The sequence below is a fragment of the Saccopteryx bilineata genome, chromosome 3 (assembly GCF_036850765.1).
Source record: "Saccopteryx bilineata isolate mSacBil1 chromosome 3, mSacBil1_pri_phased_curated, whole genome shotgun sequence".
NCBI lineage: Eukaryota > Metazoa > Chordata > Mammalia > Chiroptera > Emballonuridae > Saccopteryx > Saccopteryx bilineata.
In genome coordinates this window covers 87,538,819-87,563,200 of record NC_089492.1, presented here as the reverse complement: position 1 = coordinate 87,563,200, position 24,382 = coordinate 87,538,819, and the positions used below count along the sequence as shown (strand labels likewise).

The 24,382-nt window shown below is 47.1% G+C and overlaps 1 protein-coding gene across 1 annotated transcript in view; it reads left to right on the top strand.

Annotated features, from left to right (window-relative positions):
• Positions 1-24,382, top strand: part of ALK (ALK receptor tyrosine kinase) — a 690,142-nt gene that overhangs the window by 582,229 nt on the left and 83,531 nt on the right. The window contains exons 8-9 of the mRNA XM_066266820.1: positions 392-492; positions 17,622-17,791. Coding sequence (XP_066122917.1) covers positions 392-492; positions 17,622-17,791 — 271 coding nt within the window. The remainder of the gene's footprint in view (positions 1-391; positions 493-17,621; positions 17,792-24,382) is intronic.

The following is a 24,382-nucleotide window of genomic DNA, read 5'->3' as shown; positions in this document are numbered from 1 at the left end:
GGGCTCCAGAAGGAGGAGCAGAGAGTGACGGTCATAGAGACCATTGGTGGGCAAAGCACTAGCATGCTGGAAGTGGGGAGCGGTGTGCTTCAGGCTGCTCCTGGTCTATGGGCTAACGCTGGTGACCTTGGGAGGTCAGGTTGCAACAGCTCAGACACATGCTGCCAGGACATCACAATCCCTTAGAACGAAGACCTGTGCATAGCCCAGTTTTGCTGACAGTGACAAGTAGGCTGTCTTATCCAATGAAGGCAGCAGAAAGCCACGACCTCAAAGATGTCCCGAGACTGGAGAAGATTCTCCCATTAACCTCACACTTACTAACTCTGCACCCCGGGGCCCTTCAGTACATGATGCTGGTGCATTTCTGACTCTTTCCTTCTCTGCCCAGGCCACGCCCTGATGCTCAGCACCACTGAGGTCCCCACTGCCGAGAGTGCCACAGTGACTAGTGCCACGTTTCCCGCGCCGATGAAGAACTCTCCGTGCGAGGCAAGTTTCAATGTTCCCCTAGTTGTCTGAATTCTCCTCCCCCTCTCACTCTGCACATCCTGATGAACCCAAACGATGAGTCAGGCTCCCTGTTCTTGTGGAGGGAGGACAATAGGGACTTTTTTTTTTTTTTTTTTTTGGCCATCTATTAGGCAGAGAGTACCCACCAGCATGGTAAAGTCCCATCTGCAGAGACTCTTACCTTAAATACCCATACTCACCAGCCCGGAGCTATTTGCAGTAGGACCTTGAGTTAAGCAAACCAGAAAATACTTCTAAGGCATCCTGGGGTGGGGGGGGGGGGTAACAGTGATTTGCAAAAGACTTTTTACTGATTCCCTTTTAAAAATAGAAATCTTTTGTTAGACATTTCAAATGTTACAAAGCATCAAAAATTTGATTTACATGAATTTCACTAAGACATCAATGGCATGCAGCAGGGGCCTTCCGGAGTCACCTTCCCAGTTGGTTCCTGTAACTGTTACCAGTTTAGGGCGAGGAAGGAGGGAGTGGTATTATGTTTCCTGGCATAAAGTCATATTCTCCAGGGACCAAGAAATGACTCTGACCCCAACAAGGCCCAGTGCTTAAGCCCATGCGTTCTGGAATCAGCTAACTCAGTCCAAGCCAGGTTCCACCCCCGATTATCTGTACAGTTTGTTTGGGCAGCTGCTAACCTCTCAGGTCCCTGTTTCCTCATCTGGGAGGGGAGGCAATAAGAGTGCCTGCCTCAAGGAGGTGAGAATTAAATAGGTTAATGTGTGTAAAGGGCTTATCACAGCATCTGGCCCAGATGAGGCACCACAGGAGTGAGCCTGGCACCCGTAAGGGAGGAGAAGGGGGCCCTTGCTCTCTGGGAGAGCTGGCCACGCCTGTGCCCCGCCCAACACTTTGTATAGATTTAGTTCTCTCTGGAAACTTACGGGAGAAATTCCTTGCTGGCTTGATTGAGGAATAGCTATCAGCCCTCTGAGCAAGTTGTTTCCCTTCAGGTTGTGGACATTGTGAAGCTGTCGGCTCACTCTGCCCTGTGGCAGGAGAAGTCCCAGGGTGTGCGGCTCTGGCCAGCAGCTCCCCGCCAAGGTCACAGGCAGACTCAACCTTCCAGGCCTTTCTTGTGAAATGAAAATTCACAGACATAAAACAAGTGAAAATGGAAAAGATGTATCAATGATTTTTTTTTTAATTAAAAGAGTGATCAAATGAAATCTAAGGCTCCCCTCTCAGTAAGCAAACGGGCTTGTGATGTGCTGTTTGTAGCAGCCTCACCCCTGGTTTGACTTTTTAACTCAACATCTGTCCGTCTCTCTCATCCTCTTCTAGTCTGTGTTATTGACTAGATTTTATTTATTTATTTATTTATTTATTTTTGTATTTTATGAAGTTGGAAACAGGGAGGCAGTCAGACAAGACTCCCGCATGCGCCCGACCCGGAACCACCCGGCATGCCCACCAGGGAGCGATGCTCTGCCCATCTGGGGCATTGCTCTGTTGCAACCAGAGCCATTCTAGTGCCTGAGGCAGAGGCCATAGAGCCATACTCAGTGCCCAGGCCAACTTTGCTCCAATGGAGCCTTGGCTGGGGGAGGGGAAAAGAGAGACATAGAGGAAGGAGAGGGAGAGGGGTGAAGAAGCAGATGGGCGCTTCTCCTGTGTGCCCTGGCCGGGAATTGAACCCGGGACTCCTGCATGCCAGGCCGATGCTCTACCACTGAGCCTACCGGCCAGGGCCTTGACTAGATTTTATGTATCTCTGTGAACTACCTTAAATCCTTTTAGGAAGAAGGCAGGGTGCAAATAGACTGATTACATAAAATTGTGTTTGAGAAACCACGCTTTCTGATGCAGAGGGTGGAATTAGTCACCGCTGATATTCCTTAGAGCAGACGCTTGCAAAGGAAGAAGGCTTCTTAAAAGGAAATCTAAACGAGGGGAGGGGGTTGGCCCACCTGGGAGGTGAAGGGGTCCTTAAAAGCATTTGATCTTGAAATTTACTCTTCACTGGATTTTAGTAGAGCCTGGTTTTAGAAAAAGAAATATCAAGGTAAAAAGGATATTTTTCTAACACTTCATCATTTCTCTAATAACCTTTGGGTTGATCAATAGCTTAAATAGGTGTTTTGTTTTCCGGGCCTGTTTTGTTTTTCCTCCAGCCACATTTGCTCTCGGCTGTTTCTGCTGTTCGCTGCCCTTCCGCAGAACGTGGCAGAGCAGGAGTGATGAAGGGAGGCAGTGGGCCCCCCCGCCCCTTTCACAGCGGCTTTGCTTTCAGTGTTCAGACCATTCATCCAGCGCTGATGGGTCTTAAATTCCCCATGTTGGGGGAAGTGTCAGAAAAATAAATAACCAAAATAGAAATATGCATTTCCAAGGTTGTAAGCCTTGCCATTTATTTTGTCCAAATCCTAAATGCAGAAGGCAGGAAGTTGATTTTCTCCTCCTGGGCTGGCTGAATGTCAGTGACAGGGAAACGGATGTTGCATTGCTGTGTGTGTGCGGTTGCCTTCAAGCCCACGGGCCTACAGGGGCCTCTGTCAGCTGTAGGGCCCGAGCGCAGGACGGTGGGCACCAGATAGAGCCCTGGCAGTCTCCGTGAGGGTCAGGTCCATAGTCCAGCAGCGGGCCATGCTGAGCTCCAGAACTGACACCCGCCACCGAGTGTCTTCTTCAAAACCAGACCAGTCCTGGCTCATGGGAACACTAGGGAGTTAAAGTAATTGAAGAATATTACCAAATGCTTTTTTAAATAAACCCCACAATCATCAGCGGACTCCTGAGGGGAAGTGGTGTCACCTTCAATGTATTTCCATGAAAATCTAGGTATAAGCTAACTATAGTAGTAGGTCTGTGGTTGCAGTCACTTATAAAATGTAATAAATGCAGACTCTTGGGCCCTACCCTGGACCCCCTGAATGGCATCACTGAGCAGAACCCAGCATCTGCATCTTCAGACCCCACCCTCCATGATTTGAATGCACACTAAAATTGAGAGTGATTGGCCACGGTGTTCTTGCCAATCACGATTGAAGTTTATTCTGAGCCCATGCTTAGAGTTTTCCTCCAGTTCTTGTGGCCCCAAATAGTGACATATAATTTGCCTTTGGAAAGATGAGTCAGAGAAGAAATTAGAAATGACAAGGTAGGAGGCAGAGGCAGTAGAGACCGAAGGGGCCGGGAGAGCACCCACCAGAGTCCGTGGGAGCCAGGTCAGGTGCCCACCGATGATGGAGACATAGGCAGGGAGTGCCTCTGTGCCAGCCGGCTTCAGCTCTGTCCTTCTCTAGACGCCCGCAGCCCCCCCTGCCCCCCAGCCGGCTGCCTCTGGCTGGGCGGGCCATGTGCAGGCCCTGCCTGCTCCCTTGCTCTGCCCAGTTGCATATGGGTCATGAATATTTAAAGACCTCCGCCTAGTCCAGCCTACCACCCCATTCCCACCAGCTATTCTCTGTGGGACACTGGGGAGTCACTTACAATATAGTATTCAGATTTTATTTTATTTTTATTTTGCTGAGCTCTAGTTCAAATAATTAAAGCTGCCACCGGGGAGGGGAGCCTTGCAGTGACTTTATGTGTCACTTGCTGTCAGACCTACTTGCGTCCCCTCAGCTGGGGGATGCACTTGGCTGTGTCTAGCATTGCAGCTGCTGGTGATGAGGAGGACGGGAGAGTGGCAGCCGGCTCGCCCCGCCCCTGCCTTTCACACATCCTGGAAGCCTGAATGTCTCAACAAGCCCCCTGTGCTTTGAGAGTCTATTTTCTTTGAATAGCCTGCCTGTGACCTGAATATTTTAAACCATGTTCTCAGGGCAGAACAAGACCTTTGGGGGAGGGAATTGAGCTTCCCTTATTCTCTTTCCTTCTTCAAAACATGGAAGCAGTCTTCCTCCTATGAGCTGCAGGAATGAAAGGGGCCCAGGAAGCAGAGACCCACCTGACTGGTGGTGAGGCCTAGAGCAGGTCTGTTCCCAGCTGCTGGTTATCTGACCTTACCAGAATGGCAGCCGCCTCTGTCCTCTCTTTACACATGTGTGTACACACCCACACACACATGTGTACACACACACATGTGTACACACCCACACACATGTGTACACACACATGTGTACACACACACATGTGTACACACACACACCTCACACTGGGATCCTGGAACATGGCTGGGCCTTTCTGGCCCTGACATCAGCCATCTGGTGATAAAGGGTCAGTTTGATTAGCCACTCACGGCAGAAGGTGACCCATGGGCTCCCCCGTGGCAGTATGGGCTCTCTGGCTTACTGGGGAAGAGGCCCCCACTCAGTGTCATTAAAACCAGCAAATGTGGCCCAGAGGGATGTGGGAGAGGAAGCTGGCATCTCTGCTCCTGTTCAGCCCTGCTCAAAGCCCCACGGAGAGGAAGCCCCCTGCAGGAGGGAGCCTGCCTGCGCTCACGCGTAGCTGGCCAGCGGTGCAGCACAGTGCCCTTAGGACACAGGAGCATCTCCCCTGCCCCCCAGGAGCCTCGTGAGTGGGACAGCAGCAGTACATGAAGGGACAACAGAGAAAGGAGAGGAAGACTAGACTGAAGTCACCATGGCGGTTGGGGGGGGGGGGTCTGGGAATGACCCAGAGCAGAGCATCACCCCCGCCCCGTTTCAGAAGCCCAGAGGAAGAGCTCCAGAACCAGCTTCTCTCTGAAGTTCAAAGGCCTCCCCACCTGTGTGACCTCACTCTGTCCCTCCCAACCCCAGTCACCATTAAGCCCATAGATAGTGTGTTCGGTTGCCCCCACTTTGGAAATGTTTGGCTTTTCCAAAGCCCCACTGGATGAGTAAGAGATTCGGAACCCCACTTTCAGAGTCTTAACTGCAACCATTTCACACACCTGTAATAACATTACTGCTATAAGAATGCCCTATACAGTCATCAAAGACTGCAGAGACCGTCCACCTGCCTGACTCAGTCCCCTAAGGTGATTGAAATCCTCTGCGGACTACTGAGAGGAACAAGCCTCAGGGGGCAGGAGATGCCTCAAGGTCACAAGCTCAGGCACACAGAAAGCAGGACTCAAACCCTAGTCCCCGCCATCTAAGGTAGCTGCTCAGTGGCCTTCTCTGGGGAGTCAGGAGGCAGCACCCCCAGGACAAGCAGGGAGGGCAGCTTCAGGGACTGGACCAGAGAAGCAGCACGCAGACGCCTGGCGGGAGGCTGAGGGAGGGAAGGGCGCAGAGGGTCCTCAGTCAGGCTGTGAGCCAGCAGGTGCTCATTTCAAGCACACCGTGTGGCCAGCCATGCCAGAGACAGACCTCAAGAGTCTGGGATCTCTGTAGAGTATTTGTTCAGCAGGAAAGTTAAGAATACTTCTTTTCAATATGACAAGTCTTGGTCTCCGGGTTACTTATGGATCACTCAGCTGCATTATATTAAAAAACAGTCCCAAATTCTTAGCTAGAACCTTCAAATGCCCTAGGAGAAAGAAACCTTCCCTTAGGGGACTGAGGGAAGGGACCCTTTGTAACTGTTAAGCCAACTTAGGGAGCGTTTTTAAACTATTGATCCCTTACTATGTGGCTGGCCCTGTGCTAAACATTCCACTTGCTTTATCTCATTACCAAAACAGACCTGTGAAAGATGGCTACTCCCATTTACCGCTGCAGAACCTGCAGCTTACAGAGCTTCCATGCCTTGTCCAAGGTCACCTTGCTAGCAGAGTCAGAGCCAGGATTCAAACCAGGTGTGTCCTACTCCAAAGTCAAATCTGAACTTGACTTAGGTACCTGAGTTTGATTCTCATCTCTGCCACTTATGAGCCATAAGCAAGTCACTTCCTCTATCAGGGGATAAAAAAAAAATACTGATTTTACTTGCAAGGATCAAATAAAAATGCTAAAGCTGTACTCTCTGCAATACTTTATGAATGGCAGTGATTATTATTATTACCACCCTCTTCTTATTCTGCACAGACATGAAGAGGGATTGCAAAGACAGTCAGACATTGTGTGTGTTCTTACTTCTCCTCGGGGTCAATTGGCAATGTGCCAGCAAGTTGGGAACATTATTTTGCCCAGTGCCTAGCTTTAGCATTAGCATAGCACCAGGGGGGTGTGCCCAATGAATCCACTTGATCAATAGTTAATTTTAATTAATTAATTGGGCAACCCCTCAGCTCTAAGCATGACCCTGGTCCAGGGTGAGAGCTAACAAGGAGACTCCTCATTGATCCTCAAGGATCCCCCTGAGATTTCTGAGCCCAAAGAATTCTTACCTCAGGACCTGAACTGGGAGGCTGCTGGACCCTAGCATCTGTCACCTCTTACCGGGATGTGGTTGATGCTGCCAGGACACATGCTAATGGCCCAAAGTAATCAATAGCAATTGTTATTGCAGTCGGACATAATTAATTTAAAACCTTTGAGCTATTCAAAATTAATACCTCACCATGACATGATGAGACAAATGAAGAATTACTGTCCAGGCTCGTGCATGTGAGTGAAATCCTCCCGGGCATTTGGCAGAGGCTCCGGTCCCCTTCAAATTCCACATGCCAACCTGGACCCCGTGGCTCCCACTGCTGACTGCGACAGCATGTTCAGGTGGCCCAGATATGGAAGGACGATGCTGAAAGCACAGACTCCCCCCAGCTGGCAAAGAATAAATAGTCCCTGGGTGCCCGCTGCCCGGCGGACGCTCCTGTGCCGGGACTCCTTTTCTTCCCGGTGCTGTCTGTGAAATAGGTAGGCGTTGCACTGCGCCGACTCGACCGTGTTCCCCAGCCAGAGACTCACAGAGCCCTGTCACAGCATCGTCCCTGTCACACACAGAGAAACTGAGGCACAGAGGAGGCTGTTAGCCCAAGATCACAGCGCCGCAGTGCAACTCAAAGGAAAGCATCATCCTTGTCTTCCCATGCGACTGGAAAGATAATTTTCCAGGTGAACCTGGAAGACAAAACACTAGACTAAAATGTGTAATACAGTATCCTTCACCCTGCCTTACTGGTTTTCTGTGAACTGTTTGTCTCCAACCTGGTGTGCCCTGCCTGTTCTTTCCAATGCAGGAGAAAGGAGCTAACACCGAGCAAAAGAATTTGCTAAGCTGGGCACAGTCTTATTAAAGTTTCCTAGTATTTCTATGAGGAGAGTACAGTTGGACCCATTGTACAGATGAAAGCCAAGGCCCTGAGAAACTGTATCGCATAGGAAGACAGAGCCACTAGGATTTCAGAGCCCCCACGCTGTCCCCAGCACGACCCCAGCCCTTCCCCAGCCCCCGCCCCCCTTGCTCTTCCTCACAAAGCCCGCAGTCAGGGCAAAAGGTGGCACTCTCTCCTGCTTTCCGACAACATCGGAATTCTCCCTTGCCACTTTGTTTAATATAGTGTTTATTGTTTTTTCTGATTACAAAAAGTGCCCTATGTTTATTATAGAACATTAGGAAAATACAGGAAAGAATGAAGAAGAGAATTGAAATTACCCACAGTCTTACTCCCCAAAGATAACCTCTATTACCACACTGGTACATTTCCTTCCAGACAGATAAATGCCGAATTGAGCAGAGTGATAGATAAACGGTTTATACAGCTAGTCTCATACCACTTCAGCATCTAGTGTTTGCTTTCTTAATATTATATTTTTCTATATCAATATTATTCTTCATAAACATGCTTTTAATCGCTTTGTCCCCTAAATGTGTTGGATTGCTTTGTTCTTGTTGTCAAAAGGAATAGATGTTCATTATAAAAAATTTTTGAAAAGACCAAAAAGGAAAACCTGTAACTCCATAACCTGGCCAGCCAGGGATCCTACAGCAGTTGTTTTTCTGTGAGGGCCTCGCAGTTTCTTGCTGCGGACGTCCCTGGCGGGGTGTCCTCTGGCCTCAGTGTGGTGCCTCCAAAGCGAGGAGACGTGGGGTGCTGTGTTCAGACAGGGTCTCAGTCTTTTGTCTCCTACCAGGAACCCAGCACTTCTTAAGCCTCCATAATTGCGAGTATTTGCCAGTGTATTTGATTTGCTTGTTATCAGAAATCTGCATCTGGCCTGCTTCTCGCTGTGTTGAGTTGATTTTTCATTAGGCTATTTATAGCTAGAGAGTTGATGTTTCTTTTTGCCAGGTGATTTAGGAGATGGCGTACAAAAACACTAGGTTTTGCAGTGAGTCAATAACTCTCAGTTACAGTCAGAAAGAGGCCATGTTGAAATCAAGGAACTTTTAAAATTATAAGTTCACACGCAGAATCACGGACCTGCGGCATCATAGGTCGGGAAGGATGCTCAGTCTCCACTGAGAGCTTGGATGCCCCTGATGAAAACCCCAGTCGTGGTGGGGGCTGTCCAGGAACTACCCACCATCTGCCTCAAACAAGCACATCTTTGAGCCTTCCTATCTGTTAAAAACCATTTCCAAAAAAAAAAAAAAAATTCCTTTCATTAAAATGAAATACACACTAGACTACTAGAGGGTCCATGTGTGGCTTTGTCTCTACTGCTGGAATCCATGCAGCCTTTCAGGAACTCAAAGAGAGACAGCACCTCCCCCATAGCATTCCCTACATTTGGGGGTGCCGCATACAGAATGGACATTATTTGATACCTCTGACACTCTTTTGTCCAACTTCAGCCTAAATTCCATACTGCCATATTTTTTATGGGTTCAAGAGACTGTTACGAAGTTGCCGCGAGGTATGCACAGCAAACGCCGGGCACATGCTAGACATAAAATTGCCATAATTACCTCTGGGGGAGGAGAGGGCCATGAGAGAAATAATCGCATTAGGCCCAGCCACAATGCTGCTCTGCTTTACATACAGAACTTTAATTAATAAAATGACAAACACTGGTAGCATGTAATTGCCTGGCCTATCAGGGCCCCGGCGAGCGGGAGGGAGAAAAGGCCCTTGTGAGCGGCCGGCTGGAGCCAGAGACGTAATTGCTGGTGGCATGCTCCAAGCGTTGTCTCTTCTCACTTGTCTCATTTGCTGTCTGCGTATAAAAGAGTTTACTAGTCAAAAGCTGTCCTTTATAACCCATATGTATTAGGGCGTGTCTAAAAGGATCAAAAATTGTATTGTTAAAGGTCCCGACAAGTGTAATTTCTCATAAATATTATTTAGGATGTGTATAAGATTTCCCACATTTGTGCAAACATACATATACACATATTTACACACATACACATATATGACTGTTAATTGTTTGTCTGAGACAGTGGTTATAAATGGTTTAAAATCCACTGTCTCCCTAATTCCCCCAATATGAAGAAATTTCTGGGAGAAGATCTTGTTAAAATACGAATTCTGCTTGAGCAGGTCTGGGCTAGGGCGGGGCCTGAGGCCCTGAGTTCCTAGTAAGCCCCAGCGCTGCTGGTCCGCAGAACACACTTGAGCAACCCGGGTCTAGAAAACCTTCAAATACATCCCGAATGATTTAAGTGCATATCACTACAATGTGTTACATGTATATACCACCGTAGACATGGCAGAAGGATCACAGAACAGTGTGGAATCCAGGTCTGCAGCATGTGGACTCAGTGATCATGGGTGACCCGCTGATCCTATCTAAGCTTCAGAGTCTGCATCTGAAAAAAGGGTGTGATAACACCTCCAGGAATGGGTGTGATAATAGTGGTACTCATTGTGTCAGATGAGGCAGCGTATGTACACATGTCTAGCACAGCTCTCTAGTATTCAATAAATAGTCAATTGCTTTATCCGACAGGCCACCCAGGTAGAACTTGGGTCTTGTTAGGATCAAACTCCAAGAGTGTTATTGTCCACTCTGGGTACCTGAACAGTGACCCTCAAGATCAAGCCAGGTGTACCTGGCAAGGGTACCTACCCATTGGGATTCAAAGGGATTCTTTAACGTAGGAAAATGGAAGTCTCTGACAGGGACTTGAGCCTGTGATCTGTTCTGGGAACCACAGGTAGTTGCCCTATTTATTTAAATAAAAGTAATTAATAAGGGCTATTTGGTAAGAAATGACATCAGTCCTTCAGTTCTTCTGCTTACAAAATTGGTGAAAACCATACAGAGCAGGTCCAAGAAGCCAGTTCTGGTCCCGGCTGCATCTCAGGCCAGGCCTGCTGCCCAGCCCAGGGAGCTCTTCCTCTCAGGGCTGTTCCCATTCTTCACCAGGGGGGAGGTGGAGCCACGTAAAGGCCTTCTGGTGAGGATCGTGTCCTCCCCTACAGGAAAAAACACTGCTCCTACACCTTGGCAATGGAGGGCACACTGTAAGCCATTTGTTTAGTGACTAAGAATTGCCTCTCACTCCAAGTCCAAGGTGAAAACGGAGCCCTCGCTGTGAAGGCCAGGCTGCTGCCCGCAATAAGTCGTCCATCTCCACAGTGGTCTCAACTGCGGCTGCACTTTAGAATCACCTGGGGAGATTTGAAAAACTGCTGGTGGCCACGACCCACCCAAGGCCAATTAAATCAGTCTCTGAGGTGGAGCCCAGACCTGGGCACTCTGGAAGACTCCCCGGGTGATTCTAACTTGCAGCCCAAACAGAACTTGATTTTATTAAAAACCAAGTTTATTGAAAACCACTGACTTAACCATGTCATGCAACATGTGAGGTCCGCTGCCACATGCTTTCCCTCACTCGGCCTTTACAACCAGCTTGTAAGGCCGGCAGGGGAGGTGTGGATATTACCACAGGTTTGTCTACAAGAAAACAGGCTCAGAGAGGGTAAGTGGTTGCCTTAAAGTCGCCTAGTTAATTCACTTTGGCCTCAGAGCCAAAACTCCAAGTTATCCCACTGTCAATAAACAAGGAAACAAGGATAGTTTGACAAGCCACCACAGAATGGCTGTTGATACAAAGGGAAGCTGCTTCCAGTACATTCTAGAAAGGAAGTGGGATGAGTCTTGGAAGCAATGGTCCAGGCCCCAGGGGCAGTCGTCTGTCTAGGTCCGTGCTGCCCTGCAGATTCTGATGCAGTAGGTCTGGGATTGGGCCAGAGATTCTGCATCTCTAGTGAGGTCCCAGGTAACGCTGATGGTACTAGCCTGAAGGTCACACTCTGAGCAGCAGAGTCCTGGCTGATCCTGAGAGGCAGGGTCTGGGATGACTAGGGGTCACCACAGGGGAGGAGTAGGCCAAGTGCGAGACAGCTTGTCATCTGGGGGAAGAATGACATCTGCCTGGATGTGTCACCCTACCACATACTCAGTGGATGGGGAAAAAAAAATAAGACCACAAAACAAACTGTGCTGGCCACTCACTGGCTGCCAGTGTGCAATCTTATTCCTAATCTTCCGTTTCTGTTTCTAGAGCAAGACTTTGCTGAACCTCAAACAATGCACACTTTGTCTTGAGTTTGGCTATAGATATGTTTTCTGCTATCAACCTGGATGATAGTATTATAAGATGAAAGGAAAGTCAAATTGTTCATTTTCCTGTTTATCCATAACACTAAACAGTTGGGTCAAATCGTTGTCTTGACCCAAGTCCTGGCTGTATTATGTCAAATGTCTTGACTTTCTTGTGTCTTCACTGTCAAGTGGCCTTTCTTACTTCTCCTTTGCTACGCTCAACACTATTGCAATTACTCATTTAAATTCAGACCCCCCCGGCTAGAAGATAAGCAATGTGAAGAGAAGGGAAGATATGCTTAATGTACTGCACAGAATAGCTCTGCAGAAAATATTTGTGGAATGAATGTGTGATTATCTTCCTAACGACTGATACCAAGAGGGAGCCTTGCAAACCTCCTCAAAAGCTTAGGATGCCATTCTTAGCACCATCGCTGCCCAGGTGGACCAGCCAAAAATATACAGTGCAGGAAGACGGAGGAGGCTCAGCAGTCAGCCGGTCAGTGTCCCCTGGGCTGGCACGACAGGGCTACCTCTCACCGGCGTGCTCATACCACTAGCAGGCTCTACTTCAGACTGAAAGTTTCCTAAAAGGAGCTGAGAACTAGGCAGTTTTGATTACAGCCCATTGGCTACAAAATGGGTGGATCCTCTCCCCTTTCCTGGAACCTGACCCCTAGATTCAGGACAGTGCCATGGAGCTTCACGGGGCAGAAAGTTGGTTTCTGTCTCGGAGAGGGCGGCCTGGTACAGACAGGAGGGTCTTCCTATAAATGTGTGCATGTGTACATCCATTCTGACATTGACCCCTCCTGCCATGTGCCCTCACTTGACAACTACTGTGAATTCAAGATGGGGGTCCAGAGGGAAGACAAGGTAGCAGGACCATGTCCTGCGATGGTCCCAGCAGCCTCCGTTACAAGATGTCAGAGGAGGCGGAGACAATTTCTGAGATAGGCGGTAATGAAAGGCTCCCCAGAAAGAAAGTAGGGTCAGTCATTCTAAAGTGGAGAGAAGGAAAGAGCGGGTAGAAGAAATGGAAGAATCAAAAGCAAGAAACAGGAAAGTGCAAGGTTGGCACAAAGCTGGTAGGGTGGGGGGAGAACCCACATTCATCAGCCCGGCGTGTAGACTGCTGGGTGGAAATGGGCAGAGCCACTGCTGCTCCGCTTGCTCTAAGGGAGTGCGGAGGGTTCCTCAGACACTTCAGAACACAAAACACAAGCTTACTTAAAAATCAAAATGCCCATCTGCTCAAGATTTCAATCTTTCTTTCAAAGTCAAAGCTTCTTTCCCTCCCCCCCACGCTCCCCACCACACCTGTTGCCAATGAAAAGCCTGAAGTCAGGGACAGGGTGGCCGTTGACCTCTCCTTCTTCACCCAGCTCCCTCCCCTCTGTGCCTTGCTGACTTCTAGCCTGTCCTTGAGGTCTTCAGTGCAGGGAGGGAGAAGCGGTAGGGGAGCAGGAAAGCTCTAACTTGACTAGGCCTGTTATGGTCAACGTATCTGACATTGGTGACAAATGTTTCTCACAGGGACACTTGTGTGCTTTCTTTGGAGATCCGCCTTTGTCCTCAATCCTTCCCCTGTGGCTGGGAATCTTTCACTTTGACTGGGACATCCGTATCTCCATTCCAGTGGTCACTTATTCCTGCTTCCGCCCTTGGGCAGCTCTGCAGCTTCTTTCTGCTGAGTTCTCTTTACCCCTGCAGGTGGCCTTCTCAGACAAGATCTAAAGTGACTTACATGGTCTCCCTTGTGCGTGGCTCACCCTGGTCCATGTGCAACCCCCGTGCACTTTCTTGCCCCGGCAAACCCGGGGAGTACAGGCCACCCAGTGCTGCCACTTCTCTTCTGTCCTGCCACCAGAGCAGCTAACCAGCCCCTTGTTCAGACTTCAGTTTTTCCAGGTAGGAGGTGGACACTAACCCACTGTGCTCCTCGAACTGCAGGGGCCAACTCTCCAATGCTCCGTGCGGTACCACTAAACTGTTCTCTCTTGACTTGGGATGAGGAGGGGTCCTTATGGCCAAGGGTGCACATACCAAAAGCACATTCTAATCGTAAACCACCAACTCTTTATGTCCAGAATATGGACGAGGGATTAAGAATGATGCAACTCATTTCCATCTACCTCTCCTGGGAGTTCTGTATCATTGTGCTTTTGGATTTCCTTTGAAATGTGGTCTTTAATGATTCAGTGCTTTGGCCAAAATTCCTTTTTAACATTTTGTTACATTATTTATTATCTTATTTAATTGTCACAATAACCCTGTAAAGTAGATAAACTTATTCCCACCTTAGAGATGAGAGAACTGAGCTTCAAAATGACCAAAGTTGCAAGAACTGGTTTTGAATCCAGATCTCTCTGACTCTAGAGCTCTTAGACCATTCTAGAATAGAAGATACATGTAGTTTAGCATAAATACTAGATAAATATTCATTAAATTAAGAAAAGTGTATTTGCTTGGATTGTAAAGGATGTGAATGCCTTGCTAGTCATTGGGAGGGGTGAGAAACCATTGAAGAATCCTAGTCAGCAATGTTAAACAGGAAACTGACAGATATACACAGGAAGTTAGACTGAGTGGCGAGAGAAAGGCACTTCAGGCTATGGGAAGAGGTCAAAGAATAAGTTATAAAGGACATGGTGAGTTTTGCCTTGTTGGAGTAATGAGGATAAAGCCAGGCAGAAAGACATTAGAGAGATGGGTGAAAAGGAAATAGAAGCAGCAATTACGCACCAGTTATCCAAGATGTTAACATCTGAATGGAGGTACAGAAACAGGCTGCAAGCCAGAGGAGCTAGCAGGATCAAATACAGGCTGTTTTTCCGGGATGGGTGAAGCCTTGTCTTATTTGTAGACAGGAGAGTTAGAAGATAGAGAGACTCTGGAGGTGCTGGAGGAAGAACTAAGGTAGAGCCAGGACTAAGAGGAAGTGAAAATGATAGGGGTTCACACAGAAGAAATGAAAGACACACTTTCCTCTAAGATAGGAAAAGAAGAGAGAAGATGGACAAAGAGACAAGCTGGAAAGAAAAAAGGGGCTGAAGGAGATCACACCTGATTTAGTCAGCTATCAGGAAGGTAGAAACAGCATAATGGATTGGGAGGTGAGGACCAAGAAGGGACAGCATCGGTGTCTGAGGAAGCACCTGAGCCACCCAGTGTGCTATATGTTCTTAGACATCGACTGTGGAAACCAACAGGAGGTGAATAATACCACCAGCCGTCAGGGCTTTGAGGTTCAATGGTCTAATTTCACTGAAGTCCAACGAATCAATATTCTGCGGCCAAGAAGCAAAAGGAGAGAAAGCATGTGGCCAGCATTATCTCTAGCTGGGCACAGCGGGGCATGGGCTGAGGGCTGAGGGGTCCAGGGAGCAAGGGTGGGATTAAAATTTCCAGTCATGGCATCCATATTGCACAAGAAAGCCAAGGAGGGTCAGGAAATAAAATGAACAGTTTTGTTAAGTTATCCTGGGAGTTCTCAGTGGAGACAAGAATTTGCTGCATGCATTTGGGGAAATGGGAAAGGTATAAGTGAAGAGGTAAAGGCTGCAGATGAGGCTTTTCTGACTCAGGGTCTCAGAAGTAGAACAGCACTTGGGCACCCCAATGCCAGGTGTGGCCTGGGGTTGTATTGCAACATAGTGGAAGTCTTCTGCATAAGTGCCTCATGCTAAGTACCCTCTCTGATCCAATTGTGAGACAGCCACGAGCTCAGGGACTGGGAGTCAGAGTGTAAAGCCAGTAGCCGAGGCCACCATCACAGCCGCCTGGCCCGTGCAGGTTTGCGTTTGATTCAGACAGACGGTAATTAAACAACAGAGCCAAGAATTGGTGAGCCATTACCTTTAATCCTAGCTTGCACCCAGCAGGCAAGAAATACACACAGTGGGAAAACACTTCCCTTTCCATTCAGAGCTCCCAAAGCCACTGACTTATCCGAGTTTCCTAGAATCAAAGGTTTGTACCTCACTAGCTTTATTTACTTCTGTTTCCCATCTCCTCTCTGCACAAACTGGCTTCTCCTTTAGCACTCTGCCATCTTGGCTGCTTCTCCTCTCCTCCACGTGGCCTTTCTCTGCTCTCCTCCAGCATGGGCTCCTCTGCTCATTTTATAGTATAGAAATCAAAACCTTTAATCCAATATACAAACAAGGAAGTCTCTGATACCAAGCCACTTATCTGAGGCATAAGTAGGATTCCTCGTAAGACTGCACCACCCCCTATCATGCAACAGTCAAGGGTGTGGGGAAAAGCCCAGGCTTAAAACTAAGCCTTAGGCTATAAGGACCCCACCCGCTCACAGCCTGTCTCCCACATCCAATGCAAACCATAAGCGAGCAAACATATACATCATATTTGCAAACCTATTTGACCCACACAGAGTATCAGTGATTTACAAAGAAAAATATCTTTTAACAACTAGAATCAGAGAGAAAGGGGCATCCTGGCCGATGAGTGCTCCAGCTTGCATCAGGCAGATTTTACCTTGTTTGCTACAATAACCAATGTTTTATTACAAGATCTGAACAGGAATATTTGGGGCAATGCTGCTGCGAACCAGCACGGCTAGTAATTCCAGGTCCTGAGGGAGAACAGCGCAGAATTAAGAAAATAGATTCACTGAGGAAAGAGGATGGGATCAGGAGGACTCTGCAATGCTGATGGCAAGATCAGAGAGAGAGAGAGCCCCCGATCTTTGCTTTATTATATAGCGTAGACAATAAAGCCTTTAAGCCAATATACAAATAGGAAAATCTCTGATACAAAGCCACTTATCTGAGGCATAAATGGGATTCCTCATAAGAATGCACCACCCCACATCATGCAACAGTCATGGGTGTGGAGAAAACTTAGTGTTGAAAAGATCTTAGTATTAAAAGATCTAAGTATTAAGAGAGCTTAGTGTTAAAAGAGTGGGAAAGGCTTAGTCTTAAACTAAGCCTTAGGCTATAACAACCTTGCCTGTTTCCCACACAATGCTATGCTATAGTTGTCCTAACTTTCAAATGTTGTTTATAGATTGTTTCTATCAAAGATACAACCTCTATTACTCTAAACACAAAGACCAGAGACCTTGTTTATAATCTACCCTGCCTCTGGGCATGACTGTACTTAAATGTTCTTAGAAATATATATTAGCTACATTTCCCTTTCATATGTCTAGGGAACAATGCCATAGAACCCTTTAATAAACAAATACATACTGGATACATATGACTGTGGCTTCCTTTTGGCAAAGTGGGCATTCTTATTCTGAAAGACAGCCATATTAAAATATCTTAATATGGAGATTTTTGTCTCACCTTTGCCTACCAACGGCCATAGGTATCAAGTCACAGGGTCTTCCGTTAGCTAGCACATGACATGGTACCCTTTAAATAAGATTATTAACATCTTTGGGGAAGAAATCAAAATCTATGCTATCCACATCACTAAAAGAGATTGAGTCACAAAATTGCTTGCTCATAGTTACAAAGTGAATTGGGGCCACAGACAAGAATGTTTGGGTCTTCTTTAGGAAGTTCGTTTAATACCTCCATTAATCTCAATGCCACATTAGAGGCAGAATCTCAGGAAATTTAGAGTGATGAGCTCTATATCAACAAAATTCCAAAATTGCCCATTGTTGCCCCTGCCCAGCTCCTTGACCCTTAATTAAAGCCCTTCGGGAAACAGCAAGCTCAGGCATTGGGCACCCAGTTCTTGGCACTGGGCTGACCTCGGCTGAGTCTCCAGCGAAAGCCTTTAGGGTTGAGAATTGCAGAAAGGAGACCTCCAACTTCCCTCCAACCTCACACCCTCTGGCTCCTCTCTCCCTTGCAGCTCCGAATGTCCTGGCTCGTGCGCGGAGTCTTGCGGGGAAACGTCTCCTTGGTGCTGGTGGAGAACAAAACCGGGAAGGAGCAGAGCAGGACGGTCTGGCACGTTGCCACTAACGAAGGCTTGAGCCTGTGGCAGTGGACGGTGCTGCCGCTCCTCGATGTGGCTGACAGGTGGGCCGCTACCATCCCCCTAGCCCCCTTTTCCTCATCAGCCAAAATGCAGGAGGGGGGCAAGTCTTCCCCCCATCCTCTCTACCCAAGACACACTCCCAGATGTGCACCTGCACATTAACACACATGCACTCACACAGACAGACACACACACTTTCTGCAGGCTTACAGAGAACCAAGTTTCTCCAAAGGATGTCAGTGCTAATGAGCATTCACCCCCCACAAGACATCCCTGGCCTGATTGTGTCTGTCGGAAGAAATAAAAGGGAACAACTCGTGTCACTCCCAAATAATAATCAGGCTTCATATGTATACAGCACTTTCTCTTACTTAATGGATTTTCCTTACTTTCCCACTTGACTGCTCATTCCTTAATTAGCAACAACAAAGCCTGCCGCGCAGGTTGGCCAGGCCTTACCACCTCCCCACTCCTGCCCCTGACGAGGGAGGACACTGAGAACCAGAAGTGAAGTGCCAGCAAGCTGGCATCTGAGTGAGGCCGGGCGCTGGGGTTGATCTGAGTAATCAGAGGAGTATGTCTACCACAAGTCTTGCTTTCAAATTAGTGTGCCTCTAATGACCTTTGTGCCCTTGAACTTCTCCGGGTCTCAGTTTCCTCGTCTTCAAACTGAGAGGGTCAGGCTGGAGGACCTTACTCCGTGTGGAATGAAATGGCACAGTGACCGCTGAGTGTAGCTGCCACTAGTCTGCCCAGGATGGCCCCAGACTGCCACCTGCAGTCGGCCTGCAGCAAGCCATGCCTGAGCCAATGGCCCAGCGCAGCCGCTCACAGGACACTCCGCTGTGTCATATGGAATCCTAGACCAGGGGTCCCCAAACTACGGCCCGTGGGCCGCATGCAGCCCCCTGAGGCCATTTATCCGGCCCCTGCTGCACTTCCAGAAGGGGCACTTCTTTCATTGGTGGTCAGTGAGAGGAGCACATTGACCATCTCATTAGCCAAAAGCAGGCCCATAGTTCCCATTGAAATACTGGTCAGTTTGTTTATTTAAATTTACTTGTTCTTTATTTTAAATATCGTATTTGTTCCCATTTTGTTTTTTACTTTAAAATAAGATATGTGCAGTATGCATAGGGATTTGTTCATGGTTTTTTTTATAGTCCGGCCCTCCAGTGGTCTGAGGGACAGTGAACTGGCTCCCTGTGTAAAAAGTTTGGGGACCCCTGCTAGACGATTGGTGCTGATCTGTGCCAGACCAAAAATGGGTCGGGGGTCATTTCTATAAGGGGACAGATGAATGGGTATGGAAAGGTAAAAGCCATCTTTAATAGGCTAACCATCAAACCCTACAAACCAGAGCAGCCTCTGCGTTGGCCTCCTAAAATACATTTAAATAGCCGTCCCGGTAGATCCACCTTCAAAAATGAGGGCAGAGGGCCTAAGACAAGCAGGGGGTGACTGCAGTTGGTGCACAGCTTTGTAAATACAAAGATGGCTCTCAAGTTCCCCACCCAGACTTCACAGAGTCTGCTATTTCCAAGAGCGCATAAATCGGGCTACGCTGTCAGAGGAAGGAGCCATGGTCCTCCCTCAGTGCCAGCTTCCATCCCTTCAATGTCTGTGGGTTAAAGATCAAAGCCTTTGGACATCCTGAGGCTCAGTGTCCCCAGAACAAATGGATTTAATTAAGGTGAAGGAAGGGGCAGAGTGGGCGCTCCCCACCATCAACTCGCCTCTTGTCCTCGGGGATTGTGGGGGCTGTTTGCAGTGGATGGAGAGCAGGAGGGGTCCTGGAGCCTTCCCTACTGGGAGATGCTAAATTAACTCAGATGAATCAAAAGGGTTTTTTCTCCTGGATCCAGCAAGTGCTCTCTCTTTCATAGCCACTTCCGGGCATGTACAGCAAGTGAGATGTTGACTTTGTCCGCTTCCACACACTGGAGTCTTGTGCAAGGAGACTTTGTTCTCAGCCTCCCTCCTCCTATTAGGGCTGTTTGCCAGACCAACGTTTCCAATATTGACAAGACCAAACTCTCCAGTGGGGACTCAGACAAAGGCCAGCTTGGTTTGATGATGCCTCATGACCTAGTAAGTGTGCGGTTACAGAACATACGAGTGCCCCGTTCTCAGGGAGGCCGCCCCCACCCAGTCCAGAACTGGAGAAGATGTAGGCAGTGTCAAGACCTAGAGGCAGACAGAGCTGCCTCAGGACTAAGCACAGGGCTTCCACTTGCTAAAATCCAGCTAGACTGTGGATGTGACTGGCCCATAAAATGAATGAAGCCACAAGAGCGTAGGCTTTAGACTCAGAAAACCCCAAGTTTAAAAACTGGCTCAGCCACTTACAGATTGTGTGACTTCAGCCAATCACTAAACCTCTCTGAGTCTCAGCGTTTATGTCTATAAAATGAGTATAATAACATAGAATTATTATGATAACATTATAGGATTATTATGGGACTAAATAAAATTACTATCAAAAGCATATATATATATAGTAGATAACAATGAGTTTTATTTCCCATATCCTTCGTTCTCATCCTTAAGTTATGTAGCCTCAGATAGTTTATTGACTAAATAGCACAAATCACAACCACTGATCTTCCAAGTCAAGCCATGTTCTGTAGCGTCCTGGGGAAGGAAAGTGCTTGGGGAACTGCCTGGCCCACAGTAAATGCTTAGTCAGTATTTAATAATAATCATAATAGTAATAGTAATAAAATATGAATAATAAATCTCTCCACCTAATGCCTCGGAAAAGGGTGGGAGGGCCAATTTAGCAATAACCAGTCATCCAACCCTAAGATGGAATGAGGGTTCTTATGAGTTTGTTGTCACCGTTGCTCTGTAGACTTCTTGTAAATCTCTGATAGAGGAGAACCAAGAGACAGCCTTCCCTCTTTATCCAGGGAGAGTGAGCTGTGGCTGCCCGTATTGCCAGAACTGAAAATGGGAGGGAGGAATAAGGTAGAGGAAGGAAATAAATTAGGGAATGCGAAAAGGAAAACAGATAAAAGACAAAGAAAGACGAACAGTTCCCTTGCTCCTGAGCTGGAGGCAGGTGTTCGCACCTTGCACCACCTGTCCACATCCCAGAAGCATCGTTAGACAGGTCCTGGCTGCGCTCATCAGTACCCAACTCCTGGACAGCGCCCCAGCCGTGGTCCTAGAAGAGGCAGGAACTTTAGTCCCTATGCCTTCTCAAATCACCTTTTGCTCCTAAGTGCCCCAACTGCCACACATTAGAAAGTTTGTTAAGCACTTTATCTGGGCTTACAGGTTATCCCTAGGAGCTCCCACACTCTAGACGCTGGACATAGGCCCTGGGCACGACACAAAACTAGCCTAAGCCATTTTCCTTTTGCCTCGAGATGGCAGTGACCTCCCATCTTGTCTCCTGGTCTATGTTTTGTTGACCCTGCCCAATCCAGTCTATCCCAGGCATCTGGAATAAACTTTATACAATGTAAATCTAATCACTTTTCTGTTCTAAAAATCCTTCAGTGGCTTCCCGTGGTTTTTAGGGTACCTTTCAAACTCCTTTAATAAATACTTTATTTAGGGTTATCTGTGCAGCCCTAAGTTCACCAACCTTTTTTTATCCCATTCTTCCTCTATTGTCCTACCTGGTAACCTCACTGAACTGCTTTCAACTCAGCTATAACATGCTGAGTTCTTACTTCCAGGCTTTGACGCCGGCCACTCTCTTCACCTGAATGTTCTTCCTGTTTCTCTCACCTCCCTAACTACCACTCTTCCCTCACTTCATGAGAGAAGCCTTCCTCATGGACCATGTAGTAAACCTACAGTATATTCATTCAAGTAATAACTTGTTACTCTTTATTATATATCTGCTTTTTCAATATCTGAATATATACCAACAAGGGAGGGATCAGACCTGTCTTAAATACCCCTCTTGCCTGAACATTAATACCATGCTTAACTTATAGTATGCCTAATAAATAAGTTGACAGAATGAATTGAGGGAAATTGCATGTATTTCCCAATTCTAGCTGAATTAACAGAACTTTACTTGTTGGACTCCATCTAACATTCCTCCTCTGTTCAACCTTTGTCTAACAAACGTAAAACTACATTATTGTAAATACTATTGCAAAGTATTCTTAATATCAACATGACAGTGTGTCTCATCAGATAAACCCTCTCCTCCAAATAGCACTTCTTACTCTTGTGACAAGGAATTCTCCTTAGAGACTTGCCTGGTACCTGTGCTTCCTTTGTCTCTGGTCACTGTCCTGTCATAATCTCTTTCTATGAGACTTCAGTCTTAATTGTGCATCCTTCTTTTTGTGAGTAGGCAGATCTAGAGCCGAGCACTTGAGAGCAAAGACTATATTCATATTGCTGCTACCACACAGCAGTCCTTCTGCAAAGACTCGAAGAATATGCCATAGATATATGAAGGCTGATGACAGGGAGACATTGATCCATGGGATGATGTTTCTTCTGTCCATTTACAAACAGGCAAAGTGATAGCAATAATGTCCTAGTCTGCATCATTATGAAATGGATTAACTGCACAACCATACTATAAAGGGTGACAAGAAAAATCTCTAAGAGCAGTGCCCAAGGTGTCTGAACAGTGGCAACATCCCTGGAATGCAGATATGTGCTCTCAAGGTCATTTTGAAGGACAGCATCAATTTAAATATTGGCTTGATGGGTACTGAAAGTTATCTCACTGCTTTATATCCACCTCATATAACTAGTTTTCATCATTTTTCTACCCACTTCACCATCTCCCCTCCCACCTAATTGCCACTCTCTGTTGGAATTAATTCTTTCTCTTTCTCAGAATGGAAGAAAGGCAAGTTCTCTCCTCTTATTCTAAATGTCAGTCTCTTGCAGGGACAGACTCCAAGTTTCCCTCTTTATAATCATATATCTCACTAAATGAAACAGTGTTCCACAACATCCTAAACTCCGACATGGTTGTAGAGCAAAAGCAGATGCTGAGTTCAGCTCATTACAAGATAGATTTGGAAATACTGTGGATCAAATCATGTCCCACAAATCACTGCAGTCGTACAGCCAAATAGAAAGTTTATAACTTATCACATGTGAGCAGGCTGTATTCCCTCTGCATTATCATTATAAAGACTTTTAGCTATGCACTATATACGAAGTCTAACAAGAAAAAATGTCTCCTCTGGAGATATTTAGATTTCCTGTTCCCTTTGCATCCTTTGCCCTAAACGACAAGTGGTAGGTATGTTTCACAAATGTGTCTTTCAAATGGGATCGGTGCAACGCAGAGTTATGTCTTCAGATACTTAGACCAGAAATTCCACCAAGCCAAGGTTGTTCTCCAATTCCATTCTCATTTCTCATCCACAGAATCCCTTTTATACGGGCGCGATCAATAACAGTACTCTCCCTTTGTGTGCCATCTTTCTGTGATGAGAAAGGCATGAGAGGGCCATTTTCATTACGACATATTCTTACCTGAGCAGATATTTCCAATAAATCTTGGTTTGCAGGCCTAGACACACCTCTAAAAAAAGTTGTGCTTAATTCAAATATTTATAAATTGAACCATATCTTTCCCACAGAGCCGGGGAAGCATTCTAAATATTATAGTAATGATTAGCACTACCATTTGTTGGGTCCTCACTGCATCAGTCACTCTTACAAGCACTCAACATTTTAGGATTTCATCCTAAAATCGCCCCCTTGGAATAGATACTATAATTAATCCTCTTTTTCATAAGGAGGTCTCAGAGATCTAACAAGGTAGAATAATTTTCCCTTATCCTTAGGCCGGTCTGCTTCCCACGGACTCACCTGCGGAAATGAGCGCCCAGCGCATGTAGTAGAAAACTTGACTAATGGTAACCATGTGGTTAACAAAATAGTTGGGTTTGGATTACTTTAGGCCACACCTCTTACTCATTTTGAGTTAGCCTTTTCCTTTGCTTCGTCCACCCCTGAAATCCATCACCTTCATTCCCCAGCGCCAGCTCCCGCTGAAGCCTGCTCCCCGCCCAACCTCTCTGCCTGCCTCCTCCTCTCACACCTCCAGCTGGAAGGACCGACCCGTTCCTTCCGGCACAGCGGCCCCACCCCACAGGCCTTTCTATCAATAAATCACTGTTCTAGCATGCCCTTGACTAGCTCCACTCCAACACTAGAGCATAAGTTCTGATAGACATTTTTTATAATATATCTGCAAATATCTTAATGTGCCATGTCAAACAAAAATAAAATACACTTAATTACATATTTAATGAATCAGCCTTTGTAGAGAATAAAGCTCACTACCACAAGGACTGACACAGAAAGTCCAGGCCCCACAGTGGCTACACTGCCCCTAGGAGAAGGCAGCACAGGGTCAGGCCGTGCTGGGGTCTCCATCCTCTGCCCGCCTCCCCTAACCCCCAAGTTTCCATTCGTGGCTGCTTTGCCTTCCCCCCCTGTCCTTCTCTGGGGAGGAGAGATGATTTCAGAGGAGTGGATGTCACATTCTGGAACACACACCCCAAGCCAGCACCTGCTAAACGGGTCGCTCAGACTGTCACAGCACCCCCGAACCCCCGCAGCTGAACAGGTCGCTCAGGCTGTCACAGCACCCCCGAACCCCCGCAGCTGAACAGGTCGCTCAGGCTGTC